The 20,175-nt window shown below is 39.5% G+C and overlaps 1 protein-coding gene across 2 annotated transcripts in view; it reads right to left on the bottom strand.

Annotated features, from left to right (window-relative positions):
• Positions 1 to 410: 410 nt before the first annotated feature.
• Positions 411 to 20,175, bottom strand: part of LOC109112920 (nuclear receptor corepressor 2) — a 133,834-nt gene continuing 114,069 nt past the window's right edge. Inside the window, exons 23-46 of one of the 2 annotated variants that reach the window (XM_042762543.1) lie at positions 16,141 to 16,188; positions 15,635 to 15,796; positions 14,508 to 14,620; positions 14,247 to 14,349; positions 14,070 to 14,168; positions 13,848 to 13,951; positions 12,852 to 12,999; positions 12,651 to 12,767; positions 12,472 to 12,546; positions 12,156 to 12,370; positions 11,301 to 11,661; positions 11,009 to 11,215; positions 10,301 to 10,552; positions 9,950 to 10,045; positions 9,631 to 9,861; positions 7,375 to 7,561; positions 6,757 to 7,286; positions 4,190 to 4,308; positions 3,470 to 3,810; positions 2,893 to 3,029; positions 2,711 to 2,764; positions 2,349 to 2,567; positions 1,692 to 1,853; positions 411 to 1,158 (exon numbers count right to left, since the gene is read on the bottom strand). In XM_042762543.1, coding sequence (XP_042618477.1) covers positions 962 to 1,158; positions 1,692 to 1,853; positions 2,349 to 2,567; positions 2,711 to 2,764; positions 2,893 to 3,029; positions 3,470 to 3,810; positions 4,190 to 4,308; positions 6,757 to 7,286; positions 7,375 to 7,561; positions 9,631 to 9,861; positions 9,950 to 10,045; positions 10,301 to 10,552; positions 11,009 to 11,215; positions 11,301 to 11,661; positions 12,156 to 12,370; positions 12,472 to 12,546; positions 12,651 to 12,767; positions 12,852 to 12,999; positions 13,848 to 13,951; positions 14,070 to 14,168; positions 14,247 to 14,349; positions 14,508 to 14,620; positions 15,635 to 15,796; positions 16,141 to 16,188 — 4,277 coding nt within the window. In that variant the 3' untranslated portion in view covers positions 411 to 961. The remainder of the gene's footprint in view (positions 1,159 to 1,691; positions 1,854 to 2,348; positions 2,568 to 2,710; positions 2,765 to 2,892; positions 3,030 to 3,469; positions 3,811 to 4,189; positions 4,309 to 6,756; positions 7,287 to 7,374; positions 7,562 to 9,630; positions 9,862 to 9,949; positions 10,046 to 10,300; positions 10,553 to 11,008; positions 11,216 to 11,300; positions 11,662 to 12,155; positions 12,371 to 12,471; positions 12,547 to 12,650; positions 12,768 to 12,851; positions 13,000 to 13,847; positions 13,952 to 14,069; positions 14,169 to 14,246; positions 14,350 to 14,507; positions 14,621 to 15,634; positions 15,797 to 16,140; positions 16,189 to 20,175) is intronic. The other variant, XM_042762544.1, reaches the window with a different exon arrangement.

The raw sequence follows: 20,175 nt of genomic DNA, 5'->3' as shown, positions 1-20,175 counted from the left end.
AAGACAATGTATTATTGGTCAGCTAGAGCCGCTTCTGAGTGTCAAAACTAAAGTAAAAAATGAAGGTTTAATGTCAACAAATGAACATTATGTGTACCCTGTAAACCAATGATTTGGCCGCCCATGTAAACTCTCAGAAGTAGCACAGTAAGGACAGAATGTTACAGGATAAAATGAAATCTGCTTCAAAACCAGAACAGTTTAGTGCAGGGATTGGCTAACGTGCTTCTCTGAAGGTCTTGTTTCATCACACACATACTCGGAAGGCCCAACAGCATCAGATCCGTAAAAAAACAACAGGGTCATCTTGGCAACACATGAACCATCATGAAGGACTGCAGATGCACATGAGAACTCAAGAAAGCGTACACGTGTTTGTTTTTTTTTTTTTTTTTTTTTTTTTTTGTGTGGGTGGGTGCTCATTTCTGCAGAGGATTCATCCAGCCTTTGCATCAAACCACACACACGCACAAAAAACAAACAATTTGCAGTTGTATTACAGTATAAAGGTGTGTCCTGAGCAGTCTAATGAGGAATGCTCCAAAACGCGTCAAAAAAACAGATGAGTCCATGAGTCAACTCTGATAAGGCTTGCAAGACGACACAAAAATAGAAGTGTATATATATATATATATATATATATATATATATATATATATATATTCATATAAAAAAAAAAAAAAAAACTAAAAAGTGATTCATCCTACAAGTAGTCCTGGAGTGATGCACACGCTAATACATGTGTGCGCATTCACAAACACACTGACACAACACGCGTCTGCAGCCATTTAATGCACTTCCACTAATGGCGTGAGTGTGTGCGCTTGGGGTGTTCCCGTAAGTGTATGTCAGTATGGACATGAGTACGTGTGTGTTCACGAACATCCCTGTTTACAGTAACAAGTTTTTGTTCATAAGCAGCAAACGTTCAGTCCTAGTGTACGCGGCGTGAGGTGTGTGTTCACTCGCTGTCTGACAGGGTCTCGTATTGAGAGCACAGCAGAGGTTTGGGTTCTTCCTCCCAGGTGCGGGGTTGAGTCTGGCCCTGTGGAGGTGCAGACGCACCCTGCTGCGTAGGGGAAGGTGAGGGTCCCGACATCATCCCGCTGGGGAGACGCATCTGCATGGTCAGGGGATTGCAGGGGAATGGAGTGGGGCCTGAGAGGAGGAACCAGAAAAAAAGATCAGAAAATATAGATAACTAAAATGCACAGTATCAGTCGATACGAATTTTATTGTTTCTAAAAGAAGTATGATCATCAAGGATGCATTTATTTGATCAAAATAGAGTAAAAATAGTTATATTGTGAAATTTAAAATAACTTTTCTATTTGAATGTATTTTAGAATATAATTCATTCATATGATGGCAAAGATGAATTCACACGATTCTTCATAAATCATTCTAATATGCTGATTTGATGCTCAAGATGCTCAATTTTTATCAATGTTGAAAACTGTTGGACTGCTTAATATTTTTGTAGAAAACCCAGATGGATTTCTTTTTTGGATTCTTTGATGAAAAAAAAAGTCACTATTGATCAAATTATTGCATCATTGCTGAAATTATTAATTTCTCTCAAAATGTATCATATAATGATTTGAAATATTAGTTGAAATTGATTCAGTTGTTCAGATGTTGCTAATATTTAATAAGTTTCTCACTCATATTGTGATTGTGTGTGTGTGTACCTGTAGATGAGGGTCTGTCCTCCCACACTCTGTTGGTGAGTGGGGTGTGACGGTTACAGTCTCCCTCAGAGTGGACAGAGGACACAGATGAAGGTCTCTCTCCTCCGGACAGACCAGGAGACTTAGTCTTGCGACCGTTAGAGCGCCCTCCTTTGGATTTGACTGAATCCCAACACAAGACACAAATCAGAGATATTCAGACAAACAAATATTAAGGTGCTTGAATGTGTTTCCAAAATTACTGTCAACTGTATCAAAAATGGTTTGCAGGTCTGTTCTGATAGGGTCATGGACAAGAGGGAAAACTATGCCTATGCAACTAATAGACAGCAGAGACTATGCTTATTTTATTTTAGACATGAAATTAACTAAACAATATTTTGGCACAAATTCACCTGTTTCTGGGTAAAAACTAGTAAAATAAGGCAAGTGCCAAATCAAACAGCTTGTGTTAAATACCCTTTAAAAATCAATAAATAAAAATAAAAGAATGCAGGATAAGAAAACACAAAAGCATTAAATACAGGCACATGATGTAACAATTTATCACATGCTGTTAATAATCTTTGTGAGGACATTTGGTTAAAGAAATGGCCCTAAAACCTGACACCTGCTGCCATGAAGGTAGCTGAATTATCAAGGGTTTATTTGGCGCACCTGGCAGGGAGTAGGGGTCTTCAGAACGCCCATCCGCTGAAGCTGGCGGCCCGACAGCAGCTGGCACACCAACACTCATCGAGTTGACAGAGTTGGACGGTGAGCGATCATCCATCTGTTCATCATACTTGCCCATGAGGGCTTTCCTGATGATGGCCTCCAGACCTATAGTATTACCACTGGCCTCTGGTGCTGGGTGGCTGCGCACGCTCACAGGTCCTAAAAGAGATGTTACAGTGGTTGTGTTAAAGAAACAGGAGTGTGTGAAGTGTTATTTGGCAAGCTTTCCTTGAGACACAGAACAGTAGTATAAAATGAACTGCTATTGTAGAGAATAGGGCACAAAAGGAAGAGAAACTCACCTGCATTTGTAGAGGCAGGCATATTAAAAATTTCTGTCCCAGGTTGGCCCTGGTCTAAAACAGAGACCGGAAGAGATAAGTTTGAGCCCTTTAGCTAGCAACAATAACATGTATTGCTGCACACATACACACACACGCATATATATATATATAGTATAACAGATTCAGTCCCATTAACTCACTAAATTCAGCCTCTGCGCTGACCACCATCTTCTTAATCATTTCCTTCTTGCTCTTGACAATGGCGGAGTTGCTCTCAGTCAGTTTACTGAAGAAGGCTGGTGGTTGAGAGCTACTGGCCGGAGAACGAGATCCCATACTGAGACACAAAAGCAGAGAACGAGTAATGAAAATGCAGGATGAAAGACTGTTTATTTGTCTGTCCGCTAGTGTTGTCCAATTCATAAATGAATCCTTCTATTGAGTCAAATAGTTTTATTGATTTGCTCAAGAATGGACCCTTTTCACAGACTGTGATGGCTTGCTTCCACAGTTATTAACATTAACAAATGGAAATGCAAAAATTGTATTTGTTGTAATTTTCTTTCCACCACTACAGAAGTTCAGCCAATTTTGATGACTTCCACCTCTGTGAACCAAGGAAATGTGAAAAGGGTCCACTGGATAGACTCAGTCTGTGCAGAACCCCGGAATAGTTTTGAACAATTTATTGTTAAACTGTTCAAAAGAACCGATTCACTGCAATGATTCCGACTCCCATCACTACTGTGTGAGTGCATCTGCTGGTGTGTTATATACCCCTGCTCTGCTTGTTCATTAGGGTAGGTGGCTCCTGACATCTCCTGCTCTGAAATGGCCCCTGGTGGTGAAACAGGTTCAATCCCGTCGGCAGCCAGACTCACTGGAGAGGCCTTACTCTGAGGAGGAGACCTGTCTCTCCCTCTCTCCCTCTCAGCAGCATTGCCTTCTGGGGTGTAGCGGGTGTTGGGGTCTGTTGGGGTCTGGGCTTGGGGGGCGCTGGGAGGACGGGTGAGATCCAGCACAGGTGAGTTGTGATACCCAAACACAGGCTGTAGAGATGATTGACCACCTATCTGGCCTTGCTGCGACTGTCGTGTGTAGTCTTTAGTGATCACCTCCTGTAAAGAGAAGACATCCATTTGGTGATGTGCAAGCAGGTGACAAGTACACATATGTGACCTTGGACCACAAAACCATAAGGGTCAATTTTTCTAAATTGAGATTTATACATCATCTGAAAGCTGAATAAATAGGCTTTCCATTGATGTATGGTTTGGTAGGATGGAACAATTATTTGGCTAAGATACAACTATTTGAAAATCTGGAATATGAGTGTGCAAAAAATCTAAATATTGAGAAAATCGCCTTTGAAGTTGTCCAAATGAAGTTCTTAGCAATGCATATTAATAATAAAAAAATAAGTTTTAATATATTAACAGTATTTTTTAGATTGTTTTATTGTGCTGGGACATTTTTGTTTAATTTTTTGGCACTTACACTGATGTGCTGGGCGAGGGTGACCACTCTCTGAGAGCCTTTGACGGCAGACGGCAGCTGCTGTCCTGGAGAAAGTCTATCCTCAGACCCGTACAGCTGTTCTAGTGCCTTTTGGTGTGCTGCAGAGAGGACAGGGAGGCACACATAGACAGGAAGAGAAGAAGACATGAAAGTGCGTTTGAGTATGGTGTGGCAGAAGGCTCTGGATTACTCTGAGGGTAAGAGCAGAGATGGCTGTGTAAGCTGTGCGGTCACATACACGCTCTGGGATTACAGTACTCAATGACTTGCTCACACGTGTGTTCAGATATCAAGCCAACATTATGGACGCATCTGACTGTAGCAGAGGGTAAGCACTGTGCCGATTAGCAGAAATGCTTTGAACAAAAACACAACAATACAACAGAAGCAAAATGCGTGTTTAAAATGAGCTGTGAAAATAAGATGTCTGCTTTATTACCAGTCCAAAGAGCCAACGATATTTTCCTTTTTCTGCAGCTGTACATTTGGATTTTCCCACTGTTTTCACACTACCCATTCTTATATTTACAACAGAATAAAGTATATACTGAGTGACAAATGTGGTAACACCTGATTAAGGGCTACTGTATGATTCCACTTAATGATTGTATTCATTCTCTTGGCAGTTTTGAGAAAGCCTCCCACATATAAACGGTTTAAACTACATATTAAACATGATTAAGGATAATAATATATATATATATATATATATATATATATATATATATATATATATAATATATAAAACAATATATATTTACACCTAGACAATCAACTCATGGATTCAATTTAAATGGATTGAAACATGTTAATAGACTGTAAGCACATCCAAGAACAACACTGGTTAAATGTAAAGATGTGAGTCATAAGGAATTCTTGATTCTGATCCCACATAATGGTTTCAGACACTTGACAACTGTTTTAGTATTATTGTTAATAAATTAATAAATGCTATAAATATATTTTGTTCACAGTTAGTTCATGTAAACTAATGCATTAAACTAACTGATACCTTATTGTAAACTGTTACCATTTTTATAAATGTAATTTATTCCTGTAATGACAAAGCTGAATTTTCAGCAGCTATTACTCCAGTCTTCAGTGTCACATGATCCTTCAGATATCATTCTAATATGCTGATTTGGTGCTCAGGAAACATTTCTTATCATCATCACTGTTGAAAACAGTTGTGCTGCTTAATATTTATTGGAAACTGTGATTTTTTTCTTTTTCTTTGATGAATAGACAGTTCAGAAGAACTTAATTTATTTGAAACAGAAAACTGAACATTATAAATGACTTCTCAATCTCACTCACCACAAACCTTTGAACAGTAGTGTACTAAAAGCAAGACTCATGTGTTTGATACTAGTGAGATTTCAGTCTTTTGGCTGAAGATTCAATAAGTTGGCAGAAGAATGCAGATATTCAACCATCCTTAAGAACCAAACACCTTGAAAATCATTCAACTCCAGATCCATCTTGACCCTTTTTCTCTATAACTTGTATAATTTGTTTGCTTCATGCAGCTAAACTGTCAAGGTGCCCTCCCTCCCAAAAAGGAAATGAAACAGGAAGCAAACACAAAGAGCTATGGAAAGTTCTCCAAATGAAAAAAAAAAGAAGATGGTAAAGGGGGAACACAAGAGGCAATCCGTTAAGGACGTTATGAAACAATGAGCAACCACATAACTCTGGAATGACTGAGCTCTTAAAGTTCACCTCAGGATCTCTCTCTGGTCTAGAGAAGCTTGTCTCCAGACACGTCATTCTGGACCATTAGGGCGTACAGTGAATTATCAGTTCACTAAGATATACGCCTGTGGCCATTACAGAGCAGAAGCTCAAATCATTTAATGAGCTTCAATACATTAATTTGTGGAAGTTTGGTCTAAAACATGCAGAATCTCCCCTCAAAATTTGGATTTGGCAAACGATCAGATGGGTTTAAGGCCAAAGTATACTTCGGCTGTCCATGCACCGTCTGCATCATCAGGAGGGCTCGCGGACAGCATACAACAGCACATGCGTGAGGTGAATCATGAGACAGAGTGCAAATCAAGTAGGTGGTACTGCGCATGTTTCGTGAGCATGTCCGTCCGCTCTCATCTGCGGTTGAGTATACTTTGAAAGCTGTGCGGACGCAGCTGTGCGCAGGACAGAACGGAACACGGAAAGTGAAGTATACCTGGGACTTTAGGTTATGAGGAGGGGAGGTAAACCTTTGGTGGTCTTTAAGCAATGCTTCAAATGCCAAAAAAATCTAAAAAGCCATTGGTAGAAGCATATTTAAAGAATAAAAAAAAAATAACCAAACCAAAAGAATATGGAAACTGGATTGATTCTGATCAATGCCAACCACCACAAGCGTGCACTAGGCCACAGACGTAAGGGGGCGGGGATGGGGCAGGGGTGCAAGGGGGGTAGAGGAAGGGTGGAGGGATGGAAAGGTGTTGGGTGGACCGGTAGAGAACAGGAAGGACGGGGAGAGGAGGGGAGGGGAGGGGAGGTGACGTTAACAGCCCATAGGTCCCAGAGCATCTTACCATCACAGGTGCCGTTGGTCGCGAGCGCACCAGTCTCTGGCATCGCCGCATCACAAGAAATTTGATGCATGATTATCGCGTTTATGAAGTTGGCCGCTGTCATGGTGGTCTTACCGAGTGCTCGAAGTTCGTGTTCCTGTATGGACATCACTTTGTTTTGAGTCTTTTCCCTACTTGACGCGCTGCTGATGCCATCCCCACCACGGGACGGGATGGAACTGCTGCCGCTGTTGCTTTCGGAAACCAGCAAGGGGTGCCCTCGACTTGTGGGCAGACCAAGGTGGGCACTAGAGGCCTGGCTGTAAGGAGAGGGGTATGAACCACCGGCACCGGGGCTGGCCAGCTTGGGGTCAGGCTTGGAAGAGGATTGAAGATCCTGATGTTTGGACAGACCTCCACGCCCATGGCTCTTGATCCCATCTCTGCTCAAGTCTTTAGCGTTTGAGTCTGTACCAGATGGGTAACCCTCATTTGCTAGACCAGACCGAAGGTGCCCACTGAAGCCTTGGTACCGAGCAGAGCCTGGTGGCCTGAAGAAAGGTAAACAAATTAGAGTCAACTTTAACATGTTTACCTCAGTGGACTGCTCAGACAGCAGATTGAGCAGTGAAGACTCACCGCAGCACAGAGGGACTATTGTGCTCAGAATTGGGCAGGCTCTTTGAGCTGGTGTTGTGCAGAACACTGGGTCTCTGCTGCAAGCAGTCCTGGGGACGGGGGGAGAGCGGAGACGACTGGTGACTGTATGGATGAGATGGGGGACGAGAACTGCTCCCGCTGCTGCCACCCATCTGTTCTGGTGCTCCTGTTTGGACAAAATGTTCAGACATTTAGCAACGCTGATCTGCATATTGCTATTTGCATAAGTACACTGACACAGAACAACTCGATATTAATTCAATTATAACTACAGATGTAAATGAGTGCATTAAAATTTGAAATGAAGCTGAAATAAAATAAAATATATACAAATATCAGATGAAAAACTTAATGTACTGAAATGTTGTTGAAATACTAAAATTACTAAAACTAAAACTGAAATTAAAATAAATTAAAGCTAAATAAATTCAAACTCAAAAACTTGATAAAAATGATAAAAGTACATACAGTGGGTATAGAAAAGAATCACCTACCCTCCTTCCCACAAAATAATCACATTTTGGTTGCTTTGCAGCCTGAAATTAAGTTTTTGTTTTAACCAGCTTTATTTATGCAACTTATAACATCCAAGTGAAAGATATAATACCAACATGTCAGGAAAAAAAAAAACAGAATCACTGAGTTGGGAAAAAGGATCACTGTCAAAAGATCTCTCCAGGATAAAGTTGTGGACAGGCACAAGTCAGGAAATGGATACAAAAAAATTTCAAAGATTTTATCAATGCCCAGAAGCACAGTGAAGTCTATTATTAAGAAGTGGAAGGTATTTGGTTCAACACAGACCCTCCCTGGCTCAGAACGGCACTCCAAACTGATGAAAGAGTCAGGAGGAAACTGATCAGAGAGGCGACCAAGAGGCCTACAGCAACTCTGAAGCAGTTGCAGGAATTTATGACAAAGAAGGGTCATTATGTTCATGTGAAAACAATATCACAAATTCCCCACAAATGTGGCTTGTAGGGAAGGGTTGCAAGAATAAAGCCACTTCTCAAGAAAGGTCACATGCAGTCAAGACGCACCTTAAAGATTTCGAGGCAGATGAGACTAAAATCGAATTATATGGCCTCAACACCACGACATGTCTGGCAGAAATCCAATACAGCTCACCAACCAAATAACAGCATTCCTCCAGTAAAGCATGGAGGTGGTAATATCCTGTTATGGGGTGTTTCTTTGCTACAGGGACTGGAAAAACTTGTCATGATAGAGGGAAAAATGGATGAGGCAAATTCTCGAGGAAAATCTGCTGCCCTCTGCCAGAAAGTTGTCAAGAAGGTTTGGATGTGAAGGATGTGAAGAAGGTTTTCCAGCAGAACAATGACCCAAAGCACACAGCAAAATTGAGCACACAGTGGTTGAAGGAGAAAAAGGTGAATGTCCTTGCATGGCCTAGTCAGAGCCCAGACTTAAACCCCATTGAAAATCTGTGGAATGACTTAAAGTCTGCAGTCCACAAAAGCTCACCATCAAAATTAACTGAACTTGAGCATTTCTGCAAAGTAGAGCGGGCAAATATTGCAAATTCTTGATGTGCAAAGTTAGTAGAGACATATCCCAACAGACTAAAGGCTGTAATTAAAGCAAAAGGTGGTTCAACAAAATATTGACACAAGGGGGTGATCCTTTTTCCAACTTTGTAATTATGTTTTATTTTTGTTATTAAAATTATTGTATTATGTTTTTGATTTTTTTTCCTTATTTTTTTTTTTATGGGAGTAAATACAGCTGGATAAAACAAAAACTGTCCATCTTCATTTCAGGCTGCAAAGCAACAAAATGTGATTATTTTAAAGGGGGGTGATTCTTTTCTAAACCCGCTGTAACTACTATAATAAAAAAAATTATATATATATATATATATATATATATATATATATATATATATATATATATATATATATATATATATATATATATATATATATATATATATATATATATATATATATATATAATATATATATAATATATCTAAAATATAAAAAAATGAATATATATAAAAATAATAATGAAAATATAAGTCAGGGTACTAAAAAAACACAGCTGTAAAACAGTTCAAAGTTAATCAAATTAAATTAAAATCTGTCAATAAATTAAATGAAGCACATTTAATTCTATAAATATTTGCAGAGAAAAGCCCCCAATGAAGATGATACAAAGACATTCTATAAAGTGGCTGTACACATTAAAATAAAAGGCAGTGAGGGCGCTCACCTGGTCTCCATATAGGGGCATGTTCCACGTTACCATGGCCAAGGGACTTGTCTCTTTCTCTGTCCCGATCTTTCTCACGCTCTCTGTCTCGGTCACGTTCCCTGTCCCTCTCTCGCTCTCGGTCTCGCTCTCTCTCACGATCCCGCTCTCTTTCTCTCTCCCTCTCCCGTTCTCTTTCTCTCTCTGAGGATGTCGAACTGCCTTGAATCTTGCTCATGTGAGAAGCACCCACTGTTAAAAGATAGAGTTATAAAAATTTGTGAATGGCGCTCATACAGAAAATTTGTTTTAAATCATCATGTTGTGTGTTGCTCTGTACCTGGTGAGATTGGAGAGGTGTTGTAGACTCCGCTGGGGAAAGCTGGAGAGGTTCCTTGGATGTATGCGATACGATCCATAGGAGATGCAGATGTTCCTGCAAATGGACAGTAAAAATGAATGTGCCTCTGATGATCACAAGTATATAACATGTAATTTTTAATATGACTGCCCACATTCAGGTATCATTGCCTATTTTTGTATTAAGCTACATGACAGCTTCCACCAGGTCATTTGGAATAGTTCTCCAAAAAAAAAAAAAGAAATATACCATTGTTTACTAACTCTCATGCAATTGTCAGGGAATAATGACTTAAATTGTAGGACAAAAGCCCCTTTAAGGACCCCTCACCTCTGGGTGTGGGTGAGTAGGCCAAGTTAAGGGACTGCTCTCGAGGCGTTAGGCCTCTGAGCAGGTCAGGTCTCTGGGCAGCCATGGCAGCAGCGGCTGGCCACTGGTGCATCTGCTGGGAGGTAATGTAGTCATTGAAGAGTGTTTGTCTGTTCTCCAGGGCTGCTGTTTCAGGGAAACTTCTGATCAGGTAGGGTTGGTAGTGGTGAGGGTAGCCAGGGGCAGGGGCCAGGTGACGGGGCAGGTAATACGCTGTTTTGGAGACAAGAAACAAAGTCAAAACAACAAATGCATTACATAATTCATGATATAATACGTTTATTTTCAAATACATGCCCTCTTATGAGTCTGGGACTGGTTTGTTAAAGTCTATTTTGTTCACCAAGGCTAGGGCTGCGTGATATATTAAAAAATAATAATATATGAATACCAAATGAATGAATACCAAAGACTTTTGCACTCTCTCTGTCTATATTATGAAAACTGTTAAATATAACAGTGAAATTCCCTAATAGTAAATCCAAATGGCCATAGCCTATGTTTCTCTATTCAAACATCAGCGGTTGAGTAAGTGCATTTATTCAGCGATCACAATCGCAAACAATACAGTCGAGATCTCATGATTGAACACAGGTTCCCTGATATTTCCAAGTTTTCCACAATCATGGAAATTTGTACCCTAATATTGTGCTGCTAAACTGCAAATACCTGGGTCAATCGGGATTCCCCTGGGAAGAGCTGCAGGGTCAAATGGTAGCGGTATCTGCCGGAACATCTCAGCTCCCAGCCCCTGCAGGATCCTCTCATAAGCCAAAGACGCAGTGTGCTCACCAACTGTCATAGGAGACTTAGTGGAGCTCACTTCTCGAGGGGTGGGAGTGGCTTTTCTCTCCTGCTGCTGGGCCTTACTAGAGCCTAAGTCACACACAGTGGAGCAATATTTAAACATCATACAACTCACACCAGCTACTGAATGCCAGTGATTGGTAGAACATGATACCTTCATGTGCACGCTGTGAGCTTTCTCTCCCGGACAGTGGAGAGGCTCTGTGTGAGGGCGGAGGGTAGCCAGATCTTTTGTGATCTTCATAGCCCACTGGACTGTGGTGGGGTCTGCTGCTCTGCTCTCCAATGAGTGCCAATGGAGAGGTACGGGACAGAGAGCTGGGGGTGCTGACCACAGCGCTGGGTCGGGATTTGCTCCCTACCTCCTCATAGCGTGCCCTGTCAGACCCTCTGTGCTCGGGCCTAAGCTCTAGATGAGAGGACAGTCCAGAGTAAGGCCGAGGAGAGCTGGCGATGATGGACCGCACATCATGGCGCTTGGATGCGCCAACAGGCTCTTGTTTCATGGGGGTGCCCTATAGAACACACATTTAGTTAATATTCAACTAATCTGACATAAGGTTGTGTTGTATTGATCTTCGATGTATACTGTAAAGGCAATAAACATTTTCATCTTATCAAGTCTTGTGACATTTGGATTTTCTTTATTTTTTTTTTAAATGTATTTAATGAACAACCTATTTAAAGAATTTACAGTATGACAAATGTAAGGATTTTGATCCAGAAGAAATAGGGTTACAAAGAACCTTTTCATGAGTGGTTCTTCTTAGAACCTATGGGAAGAGTTTTTGGTTTTGCCAGGCACCTTTATTTTTAAGATTAAAAAAAGTACCCTAGTATAATTTTGTTTATTTTAAGCATTTTCAGGCAAAACTTCTCTTTAACCCTACATATGAAATAAACATGGGAAGAAAAGTGTAGTACTTTCAGGATTTTACTTTATTTAAATTTATTTGCTAGATGGATCCTACCACACCAAGTTCAGAAAACATCAATCAAAGCCAGTCACCTGGGTGATTGAGCCCTCCTTAGGCTTGCCTATCACAACCCCCTCAGGAGGGATCAGGTGGATGGAGCGTCCTGCCTCTTTAACGGTGGTCACCATACTCTCGTGAGAGCGTGATTTAATTGTGTCAGTGGGATGACCAGGGCCACGGGGTGATGGGGAACCCTCTCTTTTCATCTGTTTAACCTCCCGGCGCTGACAGTCATCCCGTGGGATTCCTGGGAGAGAAAGTAGAGAAGTAAGACAAAGGAAATGAGAGTAAGAGCTCGTATCAGCTAAAGGTGATCAGTTGAGGCTGAGTTTCTAAGATAATGTTGACCTTGGGATATGGATCCACGGATGTGGTGCAGATGAGGACTATCACGCTCGTGAGGCATTGCTCGACTAATCAAGCCTGCAAAAGAGAGAAACGGCAGGTGAAGGAACATTATCTGGAAAAAGGATAAACAGTGACACTCCATTGTCCACGATTGTTAAAGAAAGGTGTCTTTTGCTCACCTTCAGATATTGAGTCTCTGATGGGCGGAACACGAGAAATGCCAACCTCCATCATGTCATAGGTCCTCTTCAGCCCAGCCATGTCCCCACGAGCCTCTTCCTTAGAATTTGGACCCCCTGTGTGTTCAAACACAAACAATAGTAAGAGACAATTTCTACCTTTATTAGGTTCTGAGCATTTACATGTTTGTGTACACTTACGGTCAAAGGAAAGGATGTGTCCACTGACGCCCTCGTAGACTACGTGCCCCTTTGAAGGAGTGTCTTCTCTGCTTCTCTCTCTGCTGGGGCTGTCCTCAGTAATCAGACGGGTTATTGTGCCTTTATACAAGACATCTGCAGGAGTGCCCTGAAAGAAATGATAGTAAAGGCTTAAAACGGAACATTAATGCACAATGTACATCAAGGAGGCTAAGACTTCCTGGGGTTTGACCCACTTTGTGTCACTGGTATTTCATAAATATATTTTAAGGTTACATTAATGAAGAATGTGATTATATTGAATCTGTGCAACAAAAAAGGCAGAGAACTGTTCAAATTGTATCGCAGCAGGACAAATGAATGTTAAAAGATTGATCTTTAACTGGACAAGGTTTCATCTTCAGATATAATAGTTAAACCCCGATATGTCATACAGCTGCATATGACCATATCTCTACCTGTATCAGGTGAACTCTTACTGCCATGACTTCTTATCTCTCAATAACTCTGCCAATAATGTCACAGAATTGACTTTGGTCTGATTAAACGCTCGCCCTAACCATTCTGATTTGCTTGAGCGTGTAATGTGTGTCACAGTAGGTCAGTTGCAACACTGTGTGCGTGTCTGAATGAAAGGTAACATCAGACTGTTTAGGTGTGTAAATGCATTAATAAAAGGAGAGGATAGGATTGGAAACTGTGTACCTGTTGCTATGGCAACTGATTACCAGTAATGTCATAATATGACGTGATATGGCTGTGACACAAACTGCCGTTCCATACACTTGCTGTAAGGGGCTTTTATATGAGCTGACTCACTGTGATTTGGATTCCAAGAATGAGAACATGACGTCACAGAAAAATGCACTGACAGTTGTAACCAAAAATATGTTCAAGTTCTCTGTGAATTTTCCTTTGTACACAACAGATGGCAAGCTTGTGAATGCTTTGTGTTCCACATGCATGAGTGAAAACATGCTGCATAATATATCACACCTGAGTGATAGAACCTCCTCGATATGATACGGAAGGTTCTTGGTGCACACGCATGCCAGGGATGCCCTTCGTGATGCTGCCACCCTGAACAGCTGGCATGGGGCCTGTGAGAGAGAGTTAACGTTTTCAATCTATTCACAATATGAGCCTTATTTCTGCATTTTAATCTCTTTGAACTAAAACTGAATTGAGATGAGGGGTAAGGATTTTTCCCAAACTCACCCCGTGACGTAGCGCAGTCCTGTGAGGAGAGATTCTCAGCCTGAGAGGAGGAGGCCCCACGTGGAGACAACTGCTCCTGTTTTACCACTGGAAACCCTCCTAAGGAGACAGAAAAAGAAGTTGGACATGGAAAATGGACAGCTGACGTGTGATCTCACAATCACGACACAAACTCACCCATTTTCCTCTGGTCCATCCAAGAGAGAGCCAGGGATCCTGGTGCTGGGATTTTTCCATGGTCGGAGCCATGAGATGGGTTGTGCAATTGCACTGGAGTACCCTGCAATACAAAACAACATGTACACCAGTGTAATAATGCATGTTCACATTAATACACCATTAAACCTCTCTGAATGTATTGTACAAAATAATGATATGTCCCAGTTATACGACTTCTAAAGAACATTGTTACTGTGAGAGATTATGTGATGCTCTTACCTGCGTGATGGAACCACCAGGTTTGGCAGAGGAGATGAGAGGAGGGGGTTCTGGGATTTGGAGAGGCCGCACTGCAGCCATTCTCTCCTGTGGCTGTAGAGAAGGAGCCAATGCTGAAAGAGAGAGATTAAAAAATATATAGTATTATTTACACTACTGGACAAAACGTTGAAATTATCAAGACTTTATTTAGATTTTTTTAAAGAAATATATATATGTAATATATATTTACACACAAATATAGTATTTTATAATAATAAATAATAGGGATGCAACGATACCAATTTTTCCAGAACGAGTCCGATACTTTTTTGTACTTGCCCTGCCCAGGTATATACTAATACCTGTATTTTTATAGCGTTTGTAATTTTTTAAAGTATTGGGTACAGAAACCAAAAACAAAACAAAAAAGAATCATGTTAGCGGGCTTTATTTAGCAAACAGATATTTCCTACAGTTATTTTCAAAATTGTACCTGTTTAAATGTATTGTACAAGCTTTTGTTATATTTTCACTGTTCATTTTATTGCTCTATGGCAGTGGTTCTCAATTCCAGTCCTCACGTACGCACATTCTGCATGTCTCTCTTAACACACCTGATTCAGACAACCAGCTCGTTAGAAGAGAGCTCCATGAATGAACTGTGTTCAGATTTACATGGTCCCTACACAGTTTTCATCGCTCCCTACTTCCTGAGCACAGGAAATCTGTTGAAGTTTACTTTAGTAACTTCTGCATTATTTTACTTATTTGCTTTTGACATATCCAACTGAAATACAAACTTTCCAGCGATGTCTGTGAGAAAAAGTTTCTTGCCCAACAAGCTCGCACATTGTGCCACCATGCACTCAATCCACTCAGTGTGCTTTGCTTATATATTAACACTATATTTACATAAATATACTTCATAGACATACTTAATCTCTAATAACTCCATTCTGCGCTATGTTTTCCATGTTTCTTTGTCTGGACTCAGAACTGTTTACACGCTGTTTGGCTTTTGGGATTGGAGCATTTTTATGAGTATGATTACAAGTACAGGAGAGCAGTATCGGTACCAGTGCATGCCTAATAAATAATATTATAATATTATTTTTGACTTAATTAACAGGGCTATATTGTCTTACAGGGATTGTAGTGTAGCAGCTGTTCATGGCTGAATTTGGCCATGTCTCTGGGAGAGAGCTGGTACGGTGACATCACTGGTCGGCCTAGACCTAAAGCCCGAACATCATCAGCCCCGGGAATCTTTTTACCATCCGCAAGAGGAGAGAATGCCCGAGATTTATCTGCACACATGGACAAAACCATACAAAGATGACTGTCAAACAGATTACTGGATAGCATTCTATGACTCTCTTTTTTGCCGAAGGTGAAAATGTCAAAGCTCAAATCATCATAACCCCTGCATCAAAAGCAGCAATCTCCAGTGTGAAAACACAAAGATAGCAGTTATTCAGACTCTTCCTCACACACATTAACAGATCATCAGGCTCATCAGCACTCTGTAAGCTGGAATCTGAGAGCGTAGCGGCATGCAAATACATCTGTGAATCATTCACACTCCCAGTAATCAACACGCTTGATTAGAGTCCGCTCCAATAGTGAGTATGCATGTAGTGTGTAAACCTACGTAATCCATGTAGCAGAGCCTGAAGCCATCTCTCGTTCCCCTCCAGCTCTGCAGAGACAGACACACTGCAGCTCATCACATGGCCATGACCCAAGACTCTCTTTCTCTCCAAGTACTCGAAAGAAGCAGTTTTGTGACTTAAAGTGAGAGTTCACCCAAAATGCAAATTCTGTCATCATTTACTCACCCTCAGGTTATTCCAAACCTGTATGAGTTTCTTTTTCTGTTGAACACAAAAGATATTTTGAAGAATATGGGTAACAGTTGATGGTCCCCATTGACTTCTATACACTGATCTATACATGACTGGATCTCTCATCGCGTTCTAAACTGCCAACATTCAGTGAAGCCACCAGAAGTGTTCGATCCACCATCTTACTATTCCATACCAGCAAAAAACACCATTGAGTCACAGGCAAACCGCTGACCTAAAACACCCGATTTGAAGCAAATTAGTCAAACAGGATTCGTTTTAATGTTACGTGTATGTAAATTCATTTTTACTTCAGATGTTATCTGAAGTGGGGAAGTCGTGGCCTAGTGTTTAGAGAGTTTGACTCCTAACCCTAAGGGTCACCATACTTGGCTGTATGTCATGTCACTTCACTTCAAATGTTTATGGTCTTTTTGGGCAGGATAAGCGTTATATTTAAACCGTTTAGGTGGGTGTGTCTGCTGCGCACTATGTAACTGATCCAACACAAAATATATGTTAGCCTATTTCTTTATGTACATAATTGTTCAAGAATTCTTAAACAAACATATTAGTATCAGAAATTGATTTGAATATACAATGAATAATACAATAGCCAATATTGCTCTATACTGAAATAAAAAGCTTAACTTGCCATCTTGAAATAAAGCTTCATGTCCGTACTGTATGTAGTCGGTTATTTCTCTGAATAAATTATGTGCATATTTTTAATGTCCTGATTGAGCAACATCTTTTTCAGACTTTCCAAGATATGTTTACTAGCATTACCGTTCCCATGTAAAATGATGCTAAATTAATAATTAATTTAACCTCCGTTTAAATCATTATCTGCTTCAAAATGAATGCTGTTAATGAAATCATTGTTGAAACATTTGCAGTTACCGCCTACTGTACGAATAAAAACACTATAACAAAATTATATAAACAATGAATAACTGTACAAGGCGAATGAAGGTATGGGTGTATACAAAGTCATATAATTCTTTCTTCAGATTTCAGAATGAGCACTTTGTCATTTGTTACATATATGTTGAGGTCATGTCCGTCTGATGTTTATCATGTTCATGATGCTTCCTACTGTAATGAAAGTAGCTTTTTAATAAGTAGGGGAAATTCCCGATATTAATAAAAATAACCGTTTACATGCCTAAGGTGTTTGCATTGTAAGAATGTACAGAGATACTTCAAATTTAAAAACGCTGACTTGTTAGGTAATGTTTTCTCATTAAATTTGTATGATTTCCTATTAATTCAATGGGATGTATGGGAATACTAGGGAATACCAATATGGCGGCTTCACTTTCATGAAGTCATGAGCAATCCAGTTCTCTATTATAGATCAGTGCTTCCATAGTATGGAAAAAAAGAAAACTTAAAAAAAAAGAATAAATAAACTATGGAAGTCAATGGGGACCATCAAACTTTTTTTCTTCCTTTTTTCAAAACATCATATTTTGTGTTCAACAGAAGAATTAGAATTATACAGGGTGAGTAAATGATGTCAGTATTTTCATTTTTGGATGAACTATCCCTTTAACTTAATTCTGAGTGCCCAAATTGAATAACAACTCCTTCTCCCATAAATAACATGTAATAAAACTGAGATTATATCATAATCCCCGCCCTTTCCAGAAAAAGTTCATTTTCTCTTTCTGTCCTAATTCATTGCACATTCTTTCAAAAGGCTTCTCTTATATTCAATGTTTAATCACTGAAATACAAATTTTAATCAATAAGCTTATAATTACATTCTTATTATAGTCGATATTAAAAGAAATACTACACCAGTTTGTCTGTACTTTTAAAGGGATACACTGAAACATAGAATATACAGAAAACAAGAGTCAGTCTAAAATTATTGCAAAATAAAAGATTTTTCTCCAAAAACAACCTGCTGATGGTACTTTATCCCATTTATTATGCCAATCACCAAATACATAAATAATAGAACATGAAATATTGATTTGGGCTGAAACTGTTTTCAGGGGTTAAAGCAAAAAAATTAAGTTAAATCTTTTGACTGAAAATTTTTCCTCAGCCAAACCCCATTTGACAGCCATCCCTTTCACAAACCCAGTTTAAGAGCTGCTTTTTCTTCTTGTAATTAGGAGCGCTTGTCCTTCTAATTAAAAAAAATTAGGAGCACCTTCTGAACAATAATCAAAAATTGTGTCAAAATGTATATTTCCTAATACAATGTGATATTTGACTTAAAGTGACTTACGGGGGTATTTTCTTTTTACCTTTGTAATAGCATCATTTTGTTTATAAGCTTTTTAAAATTTCTATTTAAAACAATATAATAAGAAGTAGAACAAGACAAATAAGTTACCAATCATATGAAATTAGTATTAATAAAAAATTAATTTGTACTACAGAGGTGGCACAGAAGAACACAAAAGTGGCTTGTAGGTACATTTTCAGACGTCTAATGAGGCTCAGAGGTGGCATGAGCGCAATTAAATTCATACATTCATGTGGAGAATAATGTTTTAAATATAACATTTTGAATACAGAAATATTAAATGATTTAAATAACTGAAATGATATGCTAAAAATAAAACTAAAACCGCCAGCATGTGGCGGCAAGTCATTGATTTTATCATTGAATTATTCATTTAATTGATTTGTTCAAACGGCTGTAACATGAGGGTCTTTATTATTTGTGAATGGTGAATCATTGATTAATTAGTTTTTTTATTTGTTCAAAATTTCATTTTATTTGTGTGAATCGGCTGTGTTTGCTTTTAGAGATGCGAAGCGGCTGAGCAGTTACTATTTTTGGAACTATTTTCGTTGAAGAAATAAAGCAAAATCAGGCAGTACTTGTTTACTGAACTGCTGTATTAAATCAATATCACATCTGCAAACCCCCTTAATAACTATTAAAAGCTGTTACCCTCATCGTGATCTGTGGGTGCACAGAAAATGAAAGCAACCAAGTGAGTTCTCAAGACTCAAAAGCACGTGTTCATCATGTTGTCACTGAGAAGCTGCAGCTGTGGTGGGGACGATTTTTGGTGTGCTGACAGAACAGCAACATCGCGCTACATGTTTCTTTTCCCCTCATTTTTTCAAACTGACAGAAATCCATCGCAGCGACAGAAAACTTTAATCCCTGTGTTTTACTTTGAATGAGGAAAGAGGCCACAGAGTGGTACGAGAGACATGCAAACTAGCACAGCCATGTAGGAGGAAATTGACTGCCACGGGCAACAAGTCAATTATACACTAGTGGTCATTATACAAAACATATTTGCTGGCAGAATTCTGCAAATGACCTTTCAGAATCAAGTTTGCCAAAGAGCAGTGTCATAAATATGAAATCATGTCTGACGGACATCATACAAAATAAGAATCACTTATTTCAGCTCATACCAATATGGTCACAAATGTATTGTGCTGCCTAATATGTGTTCAGAGAATAAACACTAGCAAGGTTACATTTTAAAAATTTTATTTTTTTTGCTGTATTTTGGTTTTCAATTTCAGTATAGTTTCAGTTGGTTTTAATTTTTCATAAACTCAAGATTTTACTTTTTCTGTATTTAGGTGGATCACATTAGAAAAAGGTTGGCACAGTTTTGCAGGCAAATAGATTAACCTTCTATGGTCAATAGTGTAGAGATGTATGACGCACAGCTCACACGTTCAAACCAAGCAGCTTTCTGTTGGTCACCTTGGAGAATCTGTGTGACCAACTTGAACCCTTGAATCTGTATGAGAATGTTGCTCATAAAACCTGTCACCACTTTGTTACACATCAGGCTGTTACTAAGGCAGCATCAATTTCATATTTGCACAAGTAAAGAACAAAGTTT

The sequence above is a fragment of the Cyprinus carpio genome, chromosome A8 (assembly GCF_018340385.1).
Source record: "Cyprinus carpio isolate SPL01 chromosome A8, ASM1834038v1, whole genome shotgun sequence".
Lineage (NCBI taxonomy): Eukaryota > Metazoa > Chordata > Actinopteri > Cypriniformes > Cyprinidae > Cyprinus > Cyprinus carpio.
Note: the sequence above shows the minus strand (reverse complement) of the source record. Positions and strands in the feature narration are given on the sequence as shown.